The sequence below is a fragment of the Vipera ursinii genome (assembly GCF_947247035.1).
Source record: "Vipera ursinii genome assembly, chromosome: 3".
Taxonomy (NCBI): domain Eukaryota; kingdom Metazoa; phylum Chordata; class Lepidosauria; order Squamata; family Viperidae; genus Vipera; species Vipera ursinii.
The window spans coordinates 211,807,447-211,822,238 of record NC_139516.1 but is presented as its reverse complement, the minus strand read 5'-3'; the positions used below and the strand labels follow the sequence as shown (position 1 = coordinate 211,822,238).

General features: G+C 46.5%; 1 protein-coding gene across 5 annotated transcripts; it reads right to left on the bottom strand.

The window, feature by feature from the left end:
- Positions 1-1,132: 1,132 nt before the first annotated feature.
- On the bottom strand, positions 1,133-12,927 carry LOC310637472 (fucolectin-like). 5 transcript variants are annotated; one of them, XM_083357915.1, is made up of 5 exons: positions 5,505-8,289; positions 4,899-5,413; positions 3,525-3,613; positions 2,457-2,757; positions 1,133-1,357 (listed from the first exon to the last, which is right to left on the bottom strand). In XM_083357915.1, the coding sequence occupies exons 3-5, from the start codon at positions 3,610-3,612 to the stop codon at positions 1,216-1,218; spliced, it is 531 nt and encodes a 176-aa protein (XP_083214041.1). In that variant the 5' UTR covers position 3,613; positions 4,899-5,413; positions 5,505-8,289; the 3' UTR covers positions 1,133-1,215. The 5 variants fall into 5 exon arrangements, with proteins under 5 accessions (XP_083214041.1, XP_083214042.1, XP_083214044.1 ...); XM_083357918.1 differs by lacking the exons at positions 1,133-1,357; positions 2,457-2,757; positions 3,525-3,613 and adding exons at positions 9,637-9,928; positions 10,949-11,037; positions 12,507-12,570; positions 12,793-12,927 and having other exon boundaries at positions 4,904-8,444; XM_083357919.1 differs by lacking the exons at positions 1,133-1,357; positions 2,457-2,757; positions 3,525-3,613 and adding exons at positions 9,637-9,928; positions 10,949-11,037; positions 11,160-11,261; positions 12,507-12,731 and having other exon boundaries at positions 4,904-8,444.
- Positions 12,928-14,792: the final 1,865 nt, after the last annotated feature.

Genomic DNA, 14,792 nt, shown 5'->3' with positions numbered 1-14,792 from the left:
ATAAAATAAAATAAAATAAAATAAATAAAATAAAATAAAATAAAATAAAATAAAATAAAATAAAATAATAAAATAAAATAAAATAAAATAAAATAAAATAAATAATAAAATAAAATAAAATAAAATAAAATAAAATAAAATAAAATAAAATAAAATAAATAAGCTCAGAGAGCACCAAGGACTTCACTTCCTGTACAGTTGAGGCTCCTGGACTAACTCAGTCCCGAAGCTCCCTTGTAAAAAAAGGACGGATCCCCACAGCTGAACTCGATTCCAGGTGACCCTTGTCCTGTCAAGGTGATCCAGGTGTTTTTCCACACTCAGAGACCTTTGAGCTTCTTGATCAAGCTCACCGTTCAGGCAATTCTCTCCGAAGCCCTTTCAGAGCGGCACGTACAGTCAGTCCACCTTCCTTTCAATTCTCAAGGAGGGAGACAAGAGGTTGGGCCACGTCCTGCCCCTGTGTAAGGGGGCTTAGGTGACACCCTCTCTGTTTTTGCACAGCGTGTGTCCCCCCTGGTGTCTTTGGGTTCATTGATCACCAGGAGAAGCTGAATGGTACTTAACATTCTGAAGGAAGTGTGATACACAACTTCCTGTAACATCACTGAGCACCAGGATCTCCGTCGCTCTTAAACCTAATGTCCTGCATATAAAGTAGTCTTGTTAAGTGTGAAGGTCTGTGAGTGAGTCCATGCATCCATCCACCCATCCTTATATCCATCCATCCATCCACCCATCCATGCATCCTTCCATCCATTCTTATATCCATCCACCCATCCATGCATGCATGCATCCACCCACCCACCCACCCACCCACCCATCCCTCCACCCACCCCTCCATCCCTCCATCCCTCCATTCTTCTACAGGCACACACAATCATCTTCTTAAATGTAAAAGTCTGTAAGTTCAGTTCCCAGCAGAGGTTGGAAACTCGACAAATAATATCTGGCTCTCCATCCCTGAGGAGTCCTCAAAAGACAAACTGGTTACACGGGACCCCTTGGGGATCAATAGATCAGATAATCTGAAAAGGGTACAGGGGAGTGATGGACATCAGGGAATGGATCTCCCAAACAGACACAAGGGCCTCCCTTTTAACCAAAGAATGACCAGAGGAAACCCAGGAATGCATCATCATAGCCCATTTATTTGGATTTATTTGGAAAGCAATTGGCATTTTGCAGGAGATCCCAACGCGAGGCCTGGCTTCTCTACTGAGCACCGTAGACCTCCACTTCACAGACAGTCAAGTAGTCAATCCTGGGTAAGTGGACACTGACGTAGCGGCCTTGCTGTCCATTGCAGTAGATGGTGGTGATGGAGCCTGGGCTGGTGTTCAGGATAATCCCACAGCTGTGGGGCAAGAGAGGTCACGTTAGGGGAGCAGCCCTCTTGCCCCCCCCACCGGTCACCCAAAGCTCACCCTGAGAACGCAGGGCCCCCCCACTTGAAGCCCAGCCCCCTTTGAGCAGTAAACCAGACCTCCCCTCTGCTCCCCTGGGTGCTGGGCCTCCATTTTGCCTCTGATGTTCCATTAACTGTAAATATTAACCTAGTTGGAGAAACTATAGGAGGAAGAAATGTTTTTTTAAAAACTTTTGATTTCTTTCTCAAGGTCGTCGTCTTGATTTTTTGGATCAAGCTCTGAAGAATGCCTACTGTCAATCATGAGAAATAAAGAGGTCCAGGCAGTTCAAAAGATTATACAGGCTTATTGCCAGCTTAATCTCTCTAGAAGAATCTGAACTACTAACAGTCAAAGCAAATTGGTGAAATTCTCCAACTCAGTTTTGTCCCTGGCCTGGATGGCTATCTTGGCCAGATCCGTCCATTGGAAATGGGCAGCTAATCAACTCAAATAAACAAATATATAAATAAAATCCCAGATCTGAGCAATTTATTCACCCATAACTTAAAATCTCTCTTTTGCTCCCTTACCCAACCATTTCTCCAAATGCAGTGAAATGATCAGGTCCACCTGTGTGTCCCATTGTCTTCTCCTAATTTATTGTTTTCATTCCCAAAACCCTTTGGAAGCCAAAAAGGAGAACATCTTTTTTTGCGGTGAAGCGACCAAAACAAAATCCAAGCGCAGAAAGCTCCTTTTCCACCACAGCCACGTGGCCTCATTTCATGCACTTAGCCCAGTTCTGAAGGAACCCATGTTCTCGATTTGTAACAGAAACGATAGGAAAAATTAACAATCGGGTGGCATTCACACAGTCCCCCAAACTAATTGAGACCACAACTTAGCCAGGTGGTATCAGGTCTTTCCTGGGAGACCAAGGAGAGAGGTGACCTCACAATCTCCCCACAATGGAGTCATGACATCTTGGCACATTATACCCGACAGCACCCCAAAATCACCCACACTGTCTGTGGATTCTGTATGTGGGATGCCACAAACACCTGGAGGATCCCAGTTGGGGATGAATGATTCAAAGCCACTTACCGTGGGTTGGATCTTCCATGGTTCTCCAGAGAGTCTCCTACGTGGATCTCAGCTTCAAAGAGTCGTTCGCCACAGCAGTCCTTGCGGTTTGCTACCACCACTGCGTAGATTTTATGAGACTGTCCCAGGTCCACCAACCACCCGGGGTTTCTCTCCAGGTTGGTGTGGGTGCAGGAGGCATGGATCCAGGTCCCGTTGCAGTCCCCATCCACGGCTTTGTCTGGTGATCCAGTGCTCTCATAGGGGAAGTTGGAAGTCTGGTAGGCTGGCTTCCCTAAGGCCAAGTTCTTTGCCCCTCCGTCTGCAGGAGAGAATGGAGGAGATCCTTCAAGCAGAAGGTGCTGAGGAGGAGGAGGAGAAGAAGGGAAGGTGCAAAGCCAAGAGGGCAACATTTTGGTGGCACAAGGAATGAATTTTGAAGACTGGGAAATGGGTTGAAAGAAGTGAGCTGAGCAGAGTGCTACATTCCTCTGCTATCGTCGGAGGAACCCCTCGGCCTCCTCTTCCTCCCTCCCCATTTGGCAGCACATTGGCAAGAGAAGAACTGGGCATCCTCCCAGTAGATTCAGTGAAGTCTATATCAAGTGGCCGCTTACCACGTGATCTTGCTCCCCTGGAGACCATGTGGGTGATTGGTCTGCAGCCACTGGACAGATTAGGGAGAGCAAATATCCAGTTGCCCCGCTTACATCTCTCCCCCCCCAGTTTATATTCTATTGGCTTGGTCCTCTGCAAGTGTCTCCAGAGGACGCCCAGATGTTCTGAAGCGTATGAGTTTGGGTTAGAAAAGCAAAGAGAACATAACGCCCAAGTGCCCATTTGGTTGGGAAACATACACGTTGAAGTCCCTGCTCCCAAGGACACCCGACAATGGCTGTGCAACAGAGCACTGAAGTTCAGGGATCTTGTGGCCCTTTGAGCAACCAACTATGGTATGTGTTGGTATCTGAAGGTGCTACGAGTCTAAGAGGAGAGACTGGCAGAGGACTACTGGATGTTGAGATGGACAGGACTACACCTTTATCCACACACACATGCAACACACAAAGGTCTCTAGGTGGTTCTTACTTCCAGGTGGAGGCCTGCAACTCTGAGCTGCTGCAGGGCCAGCCAAGAGGGTCACGGCCAGCAGACCCTCCCAGACGAAGAACATCATCCTGCAAGTGAGAAAGGGAGAGATCAGGAAAAAGCGTGGTAAGGAGCTGGCTTCCTCTACTCAACACACCTGAACTTCAGGATTGGCCATGGACCCAAAGGGGGGTTGGAGGTATTTTCAAGGTTCTGCCATTCTCCCAGAGGACCATCAAGAGCATTCTTGAAATTGCTCCTCTGACTGTTTCTTCACCAGGCCTTTCTCACATGCTGAGACCGATCCCATTGAAAAATTCAAGGTGTGTGTGTGTGTGTGTGTGTGTGTGTGTGTGTTATCGGCGTCTCTTTCTCCTCAGCCCACTTTCTCAGTCTATCTCATAATTTCACCTACCCCTCACCCAGGGGTTAGCTTTTCCTTCTTTCCCCGCTACTCACCTTCAACCTCTCGGGGATGACCAAAGGGCTGCTTGTCCTTCCTGGAAGGTGAACAACCACAGCTTCTTTCCACCAACAGGTGCTAGAGGAGAGCCCGGGACCCCCTTCCAGGCAGCCCTGGTTTTATCTCCTTTCTCCCAGGTAGGACTAACCTGACTCAGGATGTCCAAGCCAATCAGAAGAAGGCCAGACCAGAGGTTGACCTGAGTCCCCACTCAGGTGGAGCTTTAAGTTTGCTTTGCTACAAGATCCATCCCCAATCTAGCAAACGTGGTCTTCTCTTACGTATTTTATTGGCTCTCTCCCACAGCGGAAAACCACACACGGCTTTTTAGCAGGAAAGTCTGCATTCCCATACAACCCGTGACAAGCCCTCAGCAAACACTGAAGTCAGTACTGAATTTCACATTACAACAGCATCTTATCCATGGAATGGGGGAGTTTGCTCTGCTTTACAAGCGCACCAAAAAGCAAACTCGTGTGTTTTTTTTTAAAAAAAATCATGGCTGCATCAACTAAGCCAACTATTCATTGATTTTATTTTCTCCGTAATTATCTTTTGCACCCCCTTGTCTACATAAATCAATAAAAAATTGGTTACCATCGCTGTGGCTATTGGCTCTGTTGCAGATCCAAAGGTGAGGAGCAATGTTCTCCAACACGTTCTGGTCTCCTGCAGGACCCTCAAGAATTGGGCCCTTCCCACAGAGGACCCTCAAGGTCCTTGGACACCCTCCCCACTAATCATCTGCAGAGGATGCCGGAGGAAGCCACCCACAGCTACAGAGCTCTAGAGTAACTGGGACAAGCTCTACGCCAGCAATGTCCATGGAAGTGGGGACCCCCCATTCACATGAGACCGGGAGTGCGGTTCTGGCCTTAGGCATTGTCTCCACAGACTTTCTTTTAACTCACCTGGGGTCTGCCACTTGCCCAACCAAGTGAGCTTCCACAGCTGCTCCTCTACAAAGTGTAATTTCTGCAAGATATTCAAAAATTCTTCTGTACCAGATAATTTTAACTCCCTTCTAGTGGGATAACTCTTCCTTCAGAGGATTCAGCCAGCCAATGGAAAGTGGCAGAGCTTCTGCTGAAGACCAGGGACCCAATCCAGAGCAGGTTTCAAATTCCCCACAAGTGGTTTCCCCCATACTCCTGGGTCTTGGCAATGGGGGGGAGGGCCTGTTACACAAACCACATTCCACTGGATCTCATGTCCTCTTTCTACTTGTTAACTGATTCTCTTCTGGACAGGAACATTCCTTGGCAGATGCCAACTGATTTCCAAGTCAGAACATCACCATTGTCTCTGAGCAAACATCAACGTGAATGTTATTTTTGCAAGATGCAACCATGCTCACACCTCCAAAGGCAGCGAAATTTGCAGTAGCTGAAAGGACCGGATTGCCTCCTTCCAATCCAGCATATCACTAGGATATAAGAAGAGAATATTTCCAAAATAAAGTAAAAAAAATAAAAAGCTTCCTGGCAATAAAAGTGAACAACATTCAAGTGCCTTACTGAAGGAAACGCTGGGCTCCTGTTCAATGATATGTTCGAAAAGTAGCGCAAATGCCATCTTTGGAGGTGACCAACTGAAGAGGAGGTTGGACTTCATGGCCTCCAAGGGAAGCTTCAAAAGCACCAGGTAAGGTAGTCAAGAATGGCAGTTGGAGAATAATTTGACCCCCTCCTTCTTCTTTGTGGCAGCTCCTCAAATACTGGAATACTGCTATCATGTCTCCCCTGTTTCTTCTTTTCTTCACGTTGTGTGTCTTGTACGTTGTTGTATGTCTTGGCAGAAATGATCTCTCCCAAAAAGATGTACTCTCTGGGCAGAATGATTTCCAGAGCTTGGGGCAGGAACTTACCAGGATAGACTGCAGGATTACTTTTTCAGAGCTTTTACCTGTATATAAGGAACAAAATGGAAAAGGCCACCGTATAGTGGAGTTCAACTTGTGGCTAAGGGGGTGGTGGAAAGGGCAAGGCTTTGGTTATATTAGCCACGATGTCTGCATGAAAACCTGTACAGAAGAGATGGTTTGCATCCATCAAAGAAAGGGACTGAGTTACTTGGCATTCAATTCGCAGATTTTCTGAAGAAACATTTAAACTAAACAGTGTGGGACAAAGAGTTCATTGATACAGAACATTTCTGACCACCCCAGCAGTCTAAAACTAATAGGCTTATCAGTGCTTGTAACATTGTGCGGGTAAGACTATCAACCTTGCTGTCAAGGAAAATCAATCTTTTGATTGTGTGTGCCACAGCATGTGCACTAATCAAACAGGTGGTAAGGAAGTAGGGGAACTCAAGCGCAAAACAGATTATGTAGAAAGTAAACACAGGGTCAGTCAAAAAGGACTGCAATGTCTATACACCAAGACATAGAGTATGAGGAATTAAACAGGTTAAACTAGAAATTCAACTAAATGGGGGCAGACATGATATTGTTGTGATTACGGAAACTTGGTGGGATGAAACCCACAAATGGAACGAACAGCTAGAGCGATTTAAATTATTTAAAAGAAACAGACCAAATTAAAGTTATATAAGAATTAACTACATCTCTACAGAAATGTAGAGCACAACAATGATGAAAACTGAATGCATTTGGGTCAATATAAAAGGGGAAAAATTGACATTGCCATAGGTGTATACTATACTGTAGGCCGCCCAACCAAACAGGGGAAATAGATGAACTCTTTCCTAGCCAGTTAACTAAGGTATGTAGGAAGCACATCACAATAGTAATGGGGGACTTTAATTACGCTGACATCAACTGGGAGACAAACTCTGCACCAAGTGGAAGATCAAACAGATTCCTGACAAACCTAGCAGACAACTTTGTCACCCAAAAAGTAGAGAAGGGAACTAGGGGATTAGCCATTTTGGATCTAATTCTCACTAACAGTGATGAAATGATAGAAGGGGTTGAAGCCACAGGAACCTTGGGAGGAAGTGATCATGCAATATTGAAATTCAACATTATGGAAGCACAAGCAATAGAACACAGTCAAGCTAGAGTCTTGGACTTTAAGAGAGCTAATTTTAATAAACTTAGTCTTAGAGAGACCTTGGGAAGGATTGCATGGATGAGAATCCTCAAGGGGAAAACAACTCAAGAAGCTTGGGAACTTTTGAAAAGTGAGATAATAAAAGCCCAGTCTACCACAATACCAATGAAGAAGAAAAATAACAGTTCTCAAAAGAAACCAGCATGGCTGCATAAACAACTCTCTGATAAATTGAAAGACAAAAAGGACAAATATTAAAAGTAGAAAGAAGGGCACATAACCAAGGCAGAATATCAGCAAATACCCCAAGCCTGCAAAGATGAAGTCAGGATAGCTAAGGCTCAGAATGAACCAAGGCTTGCAACAAAAGTCAAAAATAACAAAAAAAGTTTTTTTCAGCATGTAAAAAACAAGAAAAAAGTTAAGGAAATGATTGGTCCATTAGTGGGAGAAAGTGGCAAGAAGGTGACAAGCAACAGGGAGAAAGCAGAACTACTCAGCTCATTTTTACACACAGGGGAAAAACAGTCCAAGCTATCAAAAACAGTACCGCAAAAAACAGATTAGAAACACAAGTTAAGATAGGCAAGAAAATGGTAAGTGAGCACCTGTCCAGCCTAGACAGGTTCAAATCACCAGGACCAGATGGATTACACCCCAAGGTTCTCCAGGAACTGGCAGACGTGATCTCAGAACCACTGAACTATATTTTTCAAAGATCCTGGAGCACTGGGGAACTACCAGAGGACTGGAAGAGAGCTGATGTAGTTCCCATCTTCAAAAAAGGGGGAAAAATAGATCCAGGAAACTACAGACCTATCAGCCTGACCTCAATACCTGGGAAGATCTTGGAAAAGATACTCAAGCAACGAATCAGCGAACACCTAGAGGCAAACAAAGTCATTACCAAAAGCCAACAAAGGTTTGTCAGAAACAGATCATGCCAGACAAATCTTATTGCATTCTTTGATCAGGTGACAAAATTAGTGGACCAGAGGAATGCTGTGGATGTAATTTACTTGGACTTCAGTAAGGCATTTGATAAAGTAGATCACAACCTACTACTTTATTAAGATAAAAAAAATGTAGATGGTCAGATGATCTGAAAAGGGCACGGGGGAGTGATGGAGATCAGGGAACAGATCTCCCAAACAGACACAAAGGTCTCCCTTTTAATCAAAGAATGACCAGAGGAAACCCAGGAATGCATCTTAGGGGCCCATTTATTTGGATTTCTTTGGAGAGCAATTGGCATTTTGCAGGAGCTCTGATCTCCCCCAACGCGAGGCCTGGCTTCTCTACTGAGCGCCGTAGACCTCCACTTCACAGAGGGTCAAGGCGTCGTCCCTGGGTAAGTGGACACTGACGTAGCGGCCTTGGTGTCCGTCGCAGTAGATGGTGACAAGGGAGCCCGGGTTGTCGTTCTGGATAATGTCACAGCTGTGGGGCAAGAGAGGCCAGGTTAGGGGAGCAGGACTCCTGGCCCCCACCTGCCAGTCACCCCACACTCTCCTTGAGAACCACAGCCCCCCCCTTCTTGAAGCAAGGGCAACCCCCTTTGAGCAGCAGTCCAGACCTCCCCTCCCCTGCTCCCCTGGGTGCCGGGCCCCCATTTTGCCCCTCATGTTCCATTAACTGAAAATATTAACCCAGTCGGACAAACTACGTGTTGTCCTCGACATATGATCACAACTGAGCCGAAAATTTATGCTGCTAAGTGATAAATTTTGCCCCATTTTACCACTTTTCTTGCCACATTTGTTCAGTGAAATCTTGCAGTTGTTAAGCTAGTGACACAGTTGTTAAGTGAATCTGGCTTCCCCCATTGACTTTGCTTGTCAGAAGGTCGCAAAAGGGGATCGTGTGACTCCGGGACGCTGCGACCGTCATAAATGTGAGTCCGCTGTCAAGTGTCTGAATTTAACCACCTGACCTTGGAGATACTGCCACGGTCATAAGTGTGATAAATGGTCATGCATCCCTTTTTTTCAGCATGGTTGTAACCTCAAACTACGTGAATTATTCTAAGCCGAGGACTTAGGGGTGATTCTGCAAGGAATGGGTTTTTTTAAAAAAAATCCATTGATTGGTGTGATTCCTTTCTCGGGACCATCATCCTGAATTTTTGGACAGCCCTAAAAATAGTCCAGGCAGTTCAAAAGAATATAGCAAGCCTAACCTCTCTAGAAGAATCTGAACTACTAACAGTCAAAGCAAATTGGCGGCAGATAAGAATTCCAGGAGGGCTGGAATTGGATCTCTGGTGGGCATGAAGGGACTGCAGATTGATGATGCCTTTGGCCGGTCCCTCCCTCCCTCCCTCCCTCCCTCCCTCCCTCCCTCCAGCTCAGCCTACTCATCTCCTACAATTACCGTCTTTTTTGTCTTTTGATCCTGCTCTGAAGAAGACTACAGTCTTTATCTAGGTTTACATGAATTTATCCAACCCCTTGGGGGAGCAAGGAGGGAGGTGATCTCACAAGCCACACACTGATGGAGTCATGACATCTTGGCACCTCATACTCAACAGCACCCCAAATTCACCCACACTGGCTGTGGATTCTGTGTGTGGGAGGCCCCAAACACTGGGAAGTCCCAAACATTTGGCGACAGCTGCCTCAGAGCAACTTACAGATAATTGACCCTTCCATTGTCTTTCCGAGAGTCTCCTACGTGGATCTCAGCTTCATAGAGCCTTTGGCCACAGCAGTCCTTGCGGTTTTTCACCATCACTGCGTAGATTTTACGAGACTCTCCCAGATCCACCAACCACCAGGGGTTTCTTTCATGGTTGGTGTGTGTGCAGGAGCCTATACTCCACTCCCCAATGCATTTCCCATCCACAGCTTTGTCTGGTGATCCATCGTTTGAAGTGGAGGACTGTTGGGCTGGCTTCTTCAAGGCCAGGTTTTTCCCCACTACATCTGCAGGAGAGAACGGAGGAGAAGGTGGTGGGAAGGAGAAGAAGAAGGGAAGGTGCAAAGCCACGAGGGCCCCTTTTTGTGGGGACTGTTGGGGCGGGGAGGCTTTGAAGGCTGAGAAATGGGTGGAGGAAAGTGAACAGAGTGCAATGCTCCATGTCTTTGCTATTGGGGGAGGATTCCCCTTGGTTCTCTTCTTCCTCCCTCCCCACTTGGCAGCAAATTGGCATGAGAAGAATTGGACATCCTCACAATAGATTCCATGAGACCTCAACTGAGTCACCATTTAGCAGGTTTTTATTCTGGCCAGTGAGATTTATCCCTGGGTGTAAATACATTCGTAATGGGTGTGGGAGATTGCACCACTGGAGACCTCGTGGGTGATGGAATTATAGCCAGTGGGCAGACTCAGGAGAGCAAATATCCACTTGGCCTGAAGTGCTGTGGGCAATTACACCATTCCCCCCCACCCAGTTTACTGTCTATTGGCTTGGTCCTCTCCAGGGGACACCCAGCTGCTGTAAAGTGTAGGAGTAAGGGGTAGAAAAACAAAGAACACCCATCAAGGAGAACAGAATGCAAAGTGGACAGGTTTTTGGAAGACATAGACATTGAGCTCCCATCTCACAGTGACCGCAGTTTCCACTGAAATTCAGAGTTCCCTTTGAGCAGGCCACTGTGCTATACATCTATGGAGATTCTCCATCATCCAGGTCATGGTTGGCACAAGGTGCTTTTTCAAAAGTCAACTGGACTTTCTTGTTTTTCCTTGAAGAGGTTTCTCTTCTCATCCCAGATGCTCCTTCAGTTCAAGAAGCTTCATGGATGAGAAGCAAAACTTCTTCACAGTTACCTTTGGAAAAAGCACCTTTGGGACAGCTATAATATCGGTTTGAGGCTGTTTGCTGATAACTGAAAGTGCTACAAGGAGAGTGGGAGAGGGCCAATGAGACTTTAAGACAGCCAGGACTTCACCTGTAATCACGTGCATGCAACACACAAAGGTCTTTAGATGGTTCTTACCTTTAGGTAGGGGTTTGCAACTCTGAGCTAGCGCAGGGTCGGCCAAGAGGGTCACGGCCAGCAGACACCCCAAGAAAAGGACCTTCATCCTGCAAGCGAGGGGGAGGGAGAGATCAGGAAAGGCATGGTAATGCCCCGTAGGGACCATGAGGAGCTGGCTGCCCCTGATCAGTCAGGACTGGCCATGGACCCAAAGGAGTGTTGGAGATACCTTCAAGGTTCTTCCATCCTCCCAGAGGACCATCAACCGTGTTCCTGGTAGATGGTCTCTACCTGTTTCCTCCATGGATCTTCCTCACAGACTGACATAAATCTTAATGTCCCAACAAAAAAAAAGATCAGAACAGGTTTATTTGGCGTTTCTTTCTCATCTGCCCACTTTCCTAGCCCCACACAATATTTCGACCCATCCTTCCTTCAATTCTTGGCGACGACAACAGAGATGGATGTCCTTCCTGGAGGGTGAGCGATCACAGCTTCTTTCCACCAACAGGTCTTAATGCTTCAGGTGAGTCCTGGACCTCCTCCTGGCCAGCCCCAGAATTATCCCCTTCCTCGCAGGTAAGACTAGCCTGGCTCAGGAAGTCCAAGCCAATCAGAAGGAGGCCAGACCAGAGGTTGACCTGGGATCCGAATCAGGCGGACGTTCAGGTTTGCCACTCATACAAGATCTATCACCAATCCAGCAAACACGGTCTTCTCTCATGGATTGTCAGCCCCATGACCACGACCCATCTCAAAATGGGGTTGGCTCTCTCCCATAGTGAAAATCAGCACGTGGCTCTTTAGCAGGAAAGGCTGCGTTCCCGCACAACACACGAGAAGCTCTCAGCAAACACTAAAATCATCCCTGAATTTCGCAAGACCTCTGCGTCTAACGCATGGAATGGAGCCATAATTTCAGTGAGGCCATTTGCTGAGCTCCTCAAACAGACCAAAAGCAAACCCAAGTTGTTGTTTTTTTTTTTTTAAAAAAAATCATGGCTGCATCAACTAAGCCAAGTCGTCATTGATTTTATTTTCTCCATAATTATCTTCTCCAACCCCACCTCCTCATCCACATAAATGAAAAAAAAAACTGGCTATCCTCTCTGTGGCTATTGCCTCCGCTGGAGATCCAAGGGTGAGGAGCAATCTTCTCCAACAACTGAAAGACAGACACCCCCCAACTCCCTAGTAATATTGGATCCAGTCATGGTTCAGTTTTTAAGGAGAGATGGCACAGCCATTTGTCTGAAATGGTGTAGTGTCTCCTTCTTGTGCAAGGGCTAGAAAACCTCCAAGGTCCCTTCCAATTCTGTTATTCTGTTATTCCTCCAGGACCCTCGAGAATTGGGCCCTTCCCACAGAGGACCCTCAAGGTCCTTTTACATACACACATCCATCACCTGCAGAGGATGCCGGGGGAAGCCACCCACAGCTACAGAGTTTCAGAGTAACTGGGACAAGCCGTACGCCAGCAATGTCCATGCAAGTGGGGACCCCCCACCATTCCTAGGAGACCCGGAGGGCAGTTCTGGCCTTAGGCATTGTCTCCACAGACTTTCTTTTAACTCACCTGGGGTCTGTCACTTGGACAACCAAATGAGCTTCCACAGCTGCTGCTCTACAAAGTGCGATTTCTGCAAGATATTCAAAAATTCTTCTGTACCAGATATTTTTAGCTCCCTTTCATAGTGAGGCAGCTCTTCCTTCAGAGGATTCAACCAGCCAATGGAAAGTGGCAGAGCTTCTGCTGAAGACCAGGGACCCAATCCAGACCAGGTTTCAAATTCCCACAAGAGGTGTCAGCAGTGGGGTGGGGGAAGGACATGTTACACAACCCGCAATCTACTGGATCTCACCTCTTCTTTCCACGTGTTAAGGGTCTCTTTTCTGCACAGGAATATCAGGGTTCTCCTTGGCAGACGCCAACTGATTATCCACATCAGAACATCACCATTGTCTCTGGGCAAACATCAACATGAATGTTGTTTTTGCAAGATGCAACCATGCTCACACTTCCAAAGTCAACACAATCTGCAGTAGCTGAAAGGACCGGATTGTTTCCTCCCAGGCATGCAAATCACTAGAAGGGAATAATTGCAAAATAAAGTCAGAAAAAAGCTTCCTGGCAATAAAGGTGAACAACACCAGAGTGCCTTACTGAAGGAAACATTGGGCTCCTGTTGATTGATATGTTCGAAAAGTAGCCAAAGTAGCCATCTTTGGAGGTGACCAACTGGACAGGAAGTTGGAATTGATGGCCTCCAAGGAAAGCTTCAAAAGCACCAGCTAAGCGAAGGTCTCCTGCTTTCTGGGGACATGTTGAGTCTCCTGGTTTGTACGATGAAAGGACTGCTACGTACCTGGACAGGTACCGTGGGTGGTGAGAACTTCTCCCACCTCTGATGTCTATGCTCTTCCGGCATAAATTAGGTGTCCAGCTCAGCCCTTCTGCTCTACTGAGCCTCTGGGCTATCAGCCGCCTCTACCGCAAAGATCCTGCAGGAGAAGGGCAGTGTGGACAACCGTGGGATCTGGCAGGCCGAGACTCATGAACCACAAACACAGAGCTTTCTCAGTGTCCCTTCATAAAAGATACGGTGCCCTTGCTGACCTTAACAGGGATACTGAGGTGGCAGGTCAAGCTGGTCGTGATGACGAAGATAAATCCATTGAGTAGGGGATGGTGGTGCCAGACAAAGATTTTGGATAGGGGAAAGTGTGTATCGGGTGTTACATGTCAGTCCTGCAAGAAGAGCAAGGCCTGCAAAAAAGGAAGCCACCTTCTGGCTGGTGGTTCAATTGTAAGGAATGTCAATTTAGGAAAGGAGGAGGAGGTTTTGAAAGAGGTCAGGTGTCTGCCAGGTGCTACTTCCAGTAGGGACAAGAGGCATATTTTTAAGATAATCAAGAATGGCAGTAGAACTATGATGTTGATGCTATTAGAATAGAATAGAGCTGGAAGGGACCTTGTGGGTCTTCTAGTCCAGCACCCCACTCTAGCAGGAGAACCTATACCATCTCAGACAGGTGACTGTCCAAACTCTTCTTACAAACCTCCAGGGAGCGCCCACGATTTCTGGTGGCAAGCTGTTCCACTGGTAATTGTCCTCACTGTTAGGAAGTTTCTCCTTAATTCCAGGTTGCGTCTCTCTTTGGTGAGTTTCCAACCATTGTTTCCTGTCCTGCCCTCTGGTGCTTTGGAGAATAATTTGACCCCCTCCTTCTTCTTTGTGGCAGCTCCTCAAATACTGGAATACTGCTATCATGTCTCCCCTGTTTCTTCTTTTCTTCACGTTGTGTGTCTTGTACGTTGTTGTATGTCTTGGCAGAAATGATCTCTCCCAAAAAGATGTACTCTCTGGGCAGAATGATTTCCAGAGCTTGGGGCAGGAACTTACCAGGATAGACTGCAGGATTACTTTTTCAGAGCTTTTACCTGTATATAAGGAACAAAATGGAAAAGGCCACCGTATAGTGGAGTTCAACTTGTGGCTAAGGGGGTGGTGGAAAGGGCAAGGCTTTGGTTATATTAGCCACGATGTCTGCATGAAAACCTGTACAGAAGAGATGGTTTGCATCCATCAAAGAAAGGGACTGAGTTACTTGGCATTCAATTCGCAGATTTTCTGAAGAAACATTTAAACTAAACAGTGTGGGACAAAGAGTTCATTGATACAGAACATTTCTGACCACCCCAGCAGTCTAAAACTAATAGGCTTATCAGTGCTTGTAACATTGTGCGGGTAAGACTATCAACCTCGCTGTCAAGGAAAATCAATCTTTTGATTGTGTGTGCCACAGCATGTGCACTAATCAAACAGGTGGTAAGGAAGTAGGGGAACTCAAGCGCAAAACA

Excerpts from the sequence above, each read along its gene's own strand:
- LOC310637472 (XM_083357916.1), bottom strand. The coding sequence starts at position 3,612 with ATGATGTTCTTCGTCTGGGAGGGTCTGCTGGCCGTGACCCTCTTGGCT. Across the intron at positions 2,758-3,524 it reads TTGCAGGCCTCCACCTGGAA|ACGGAGGGGCAAAGAACTTG; the intron begins GTAAGAACCACC and ends TCTCTCCTGCAG. Across the intron at positions 1,358-2,456 it reads CATGGAAGATCCAACCCACG|CTGTGGGATTATCCTGAACA; the intron begins GTAAGTGGCTTT and ends CTTGCCCCACAG.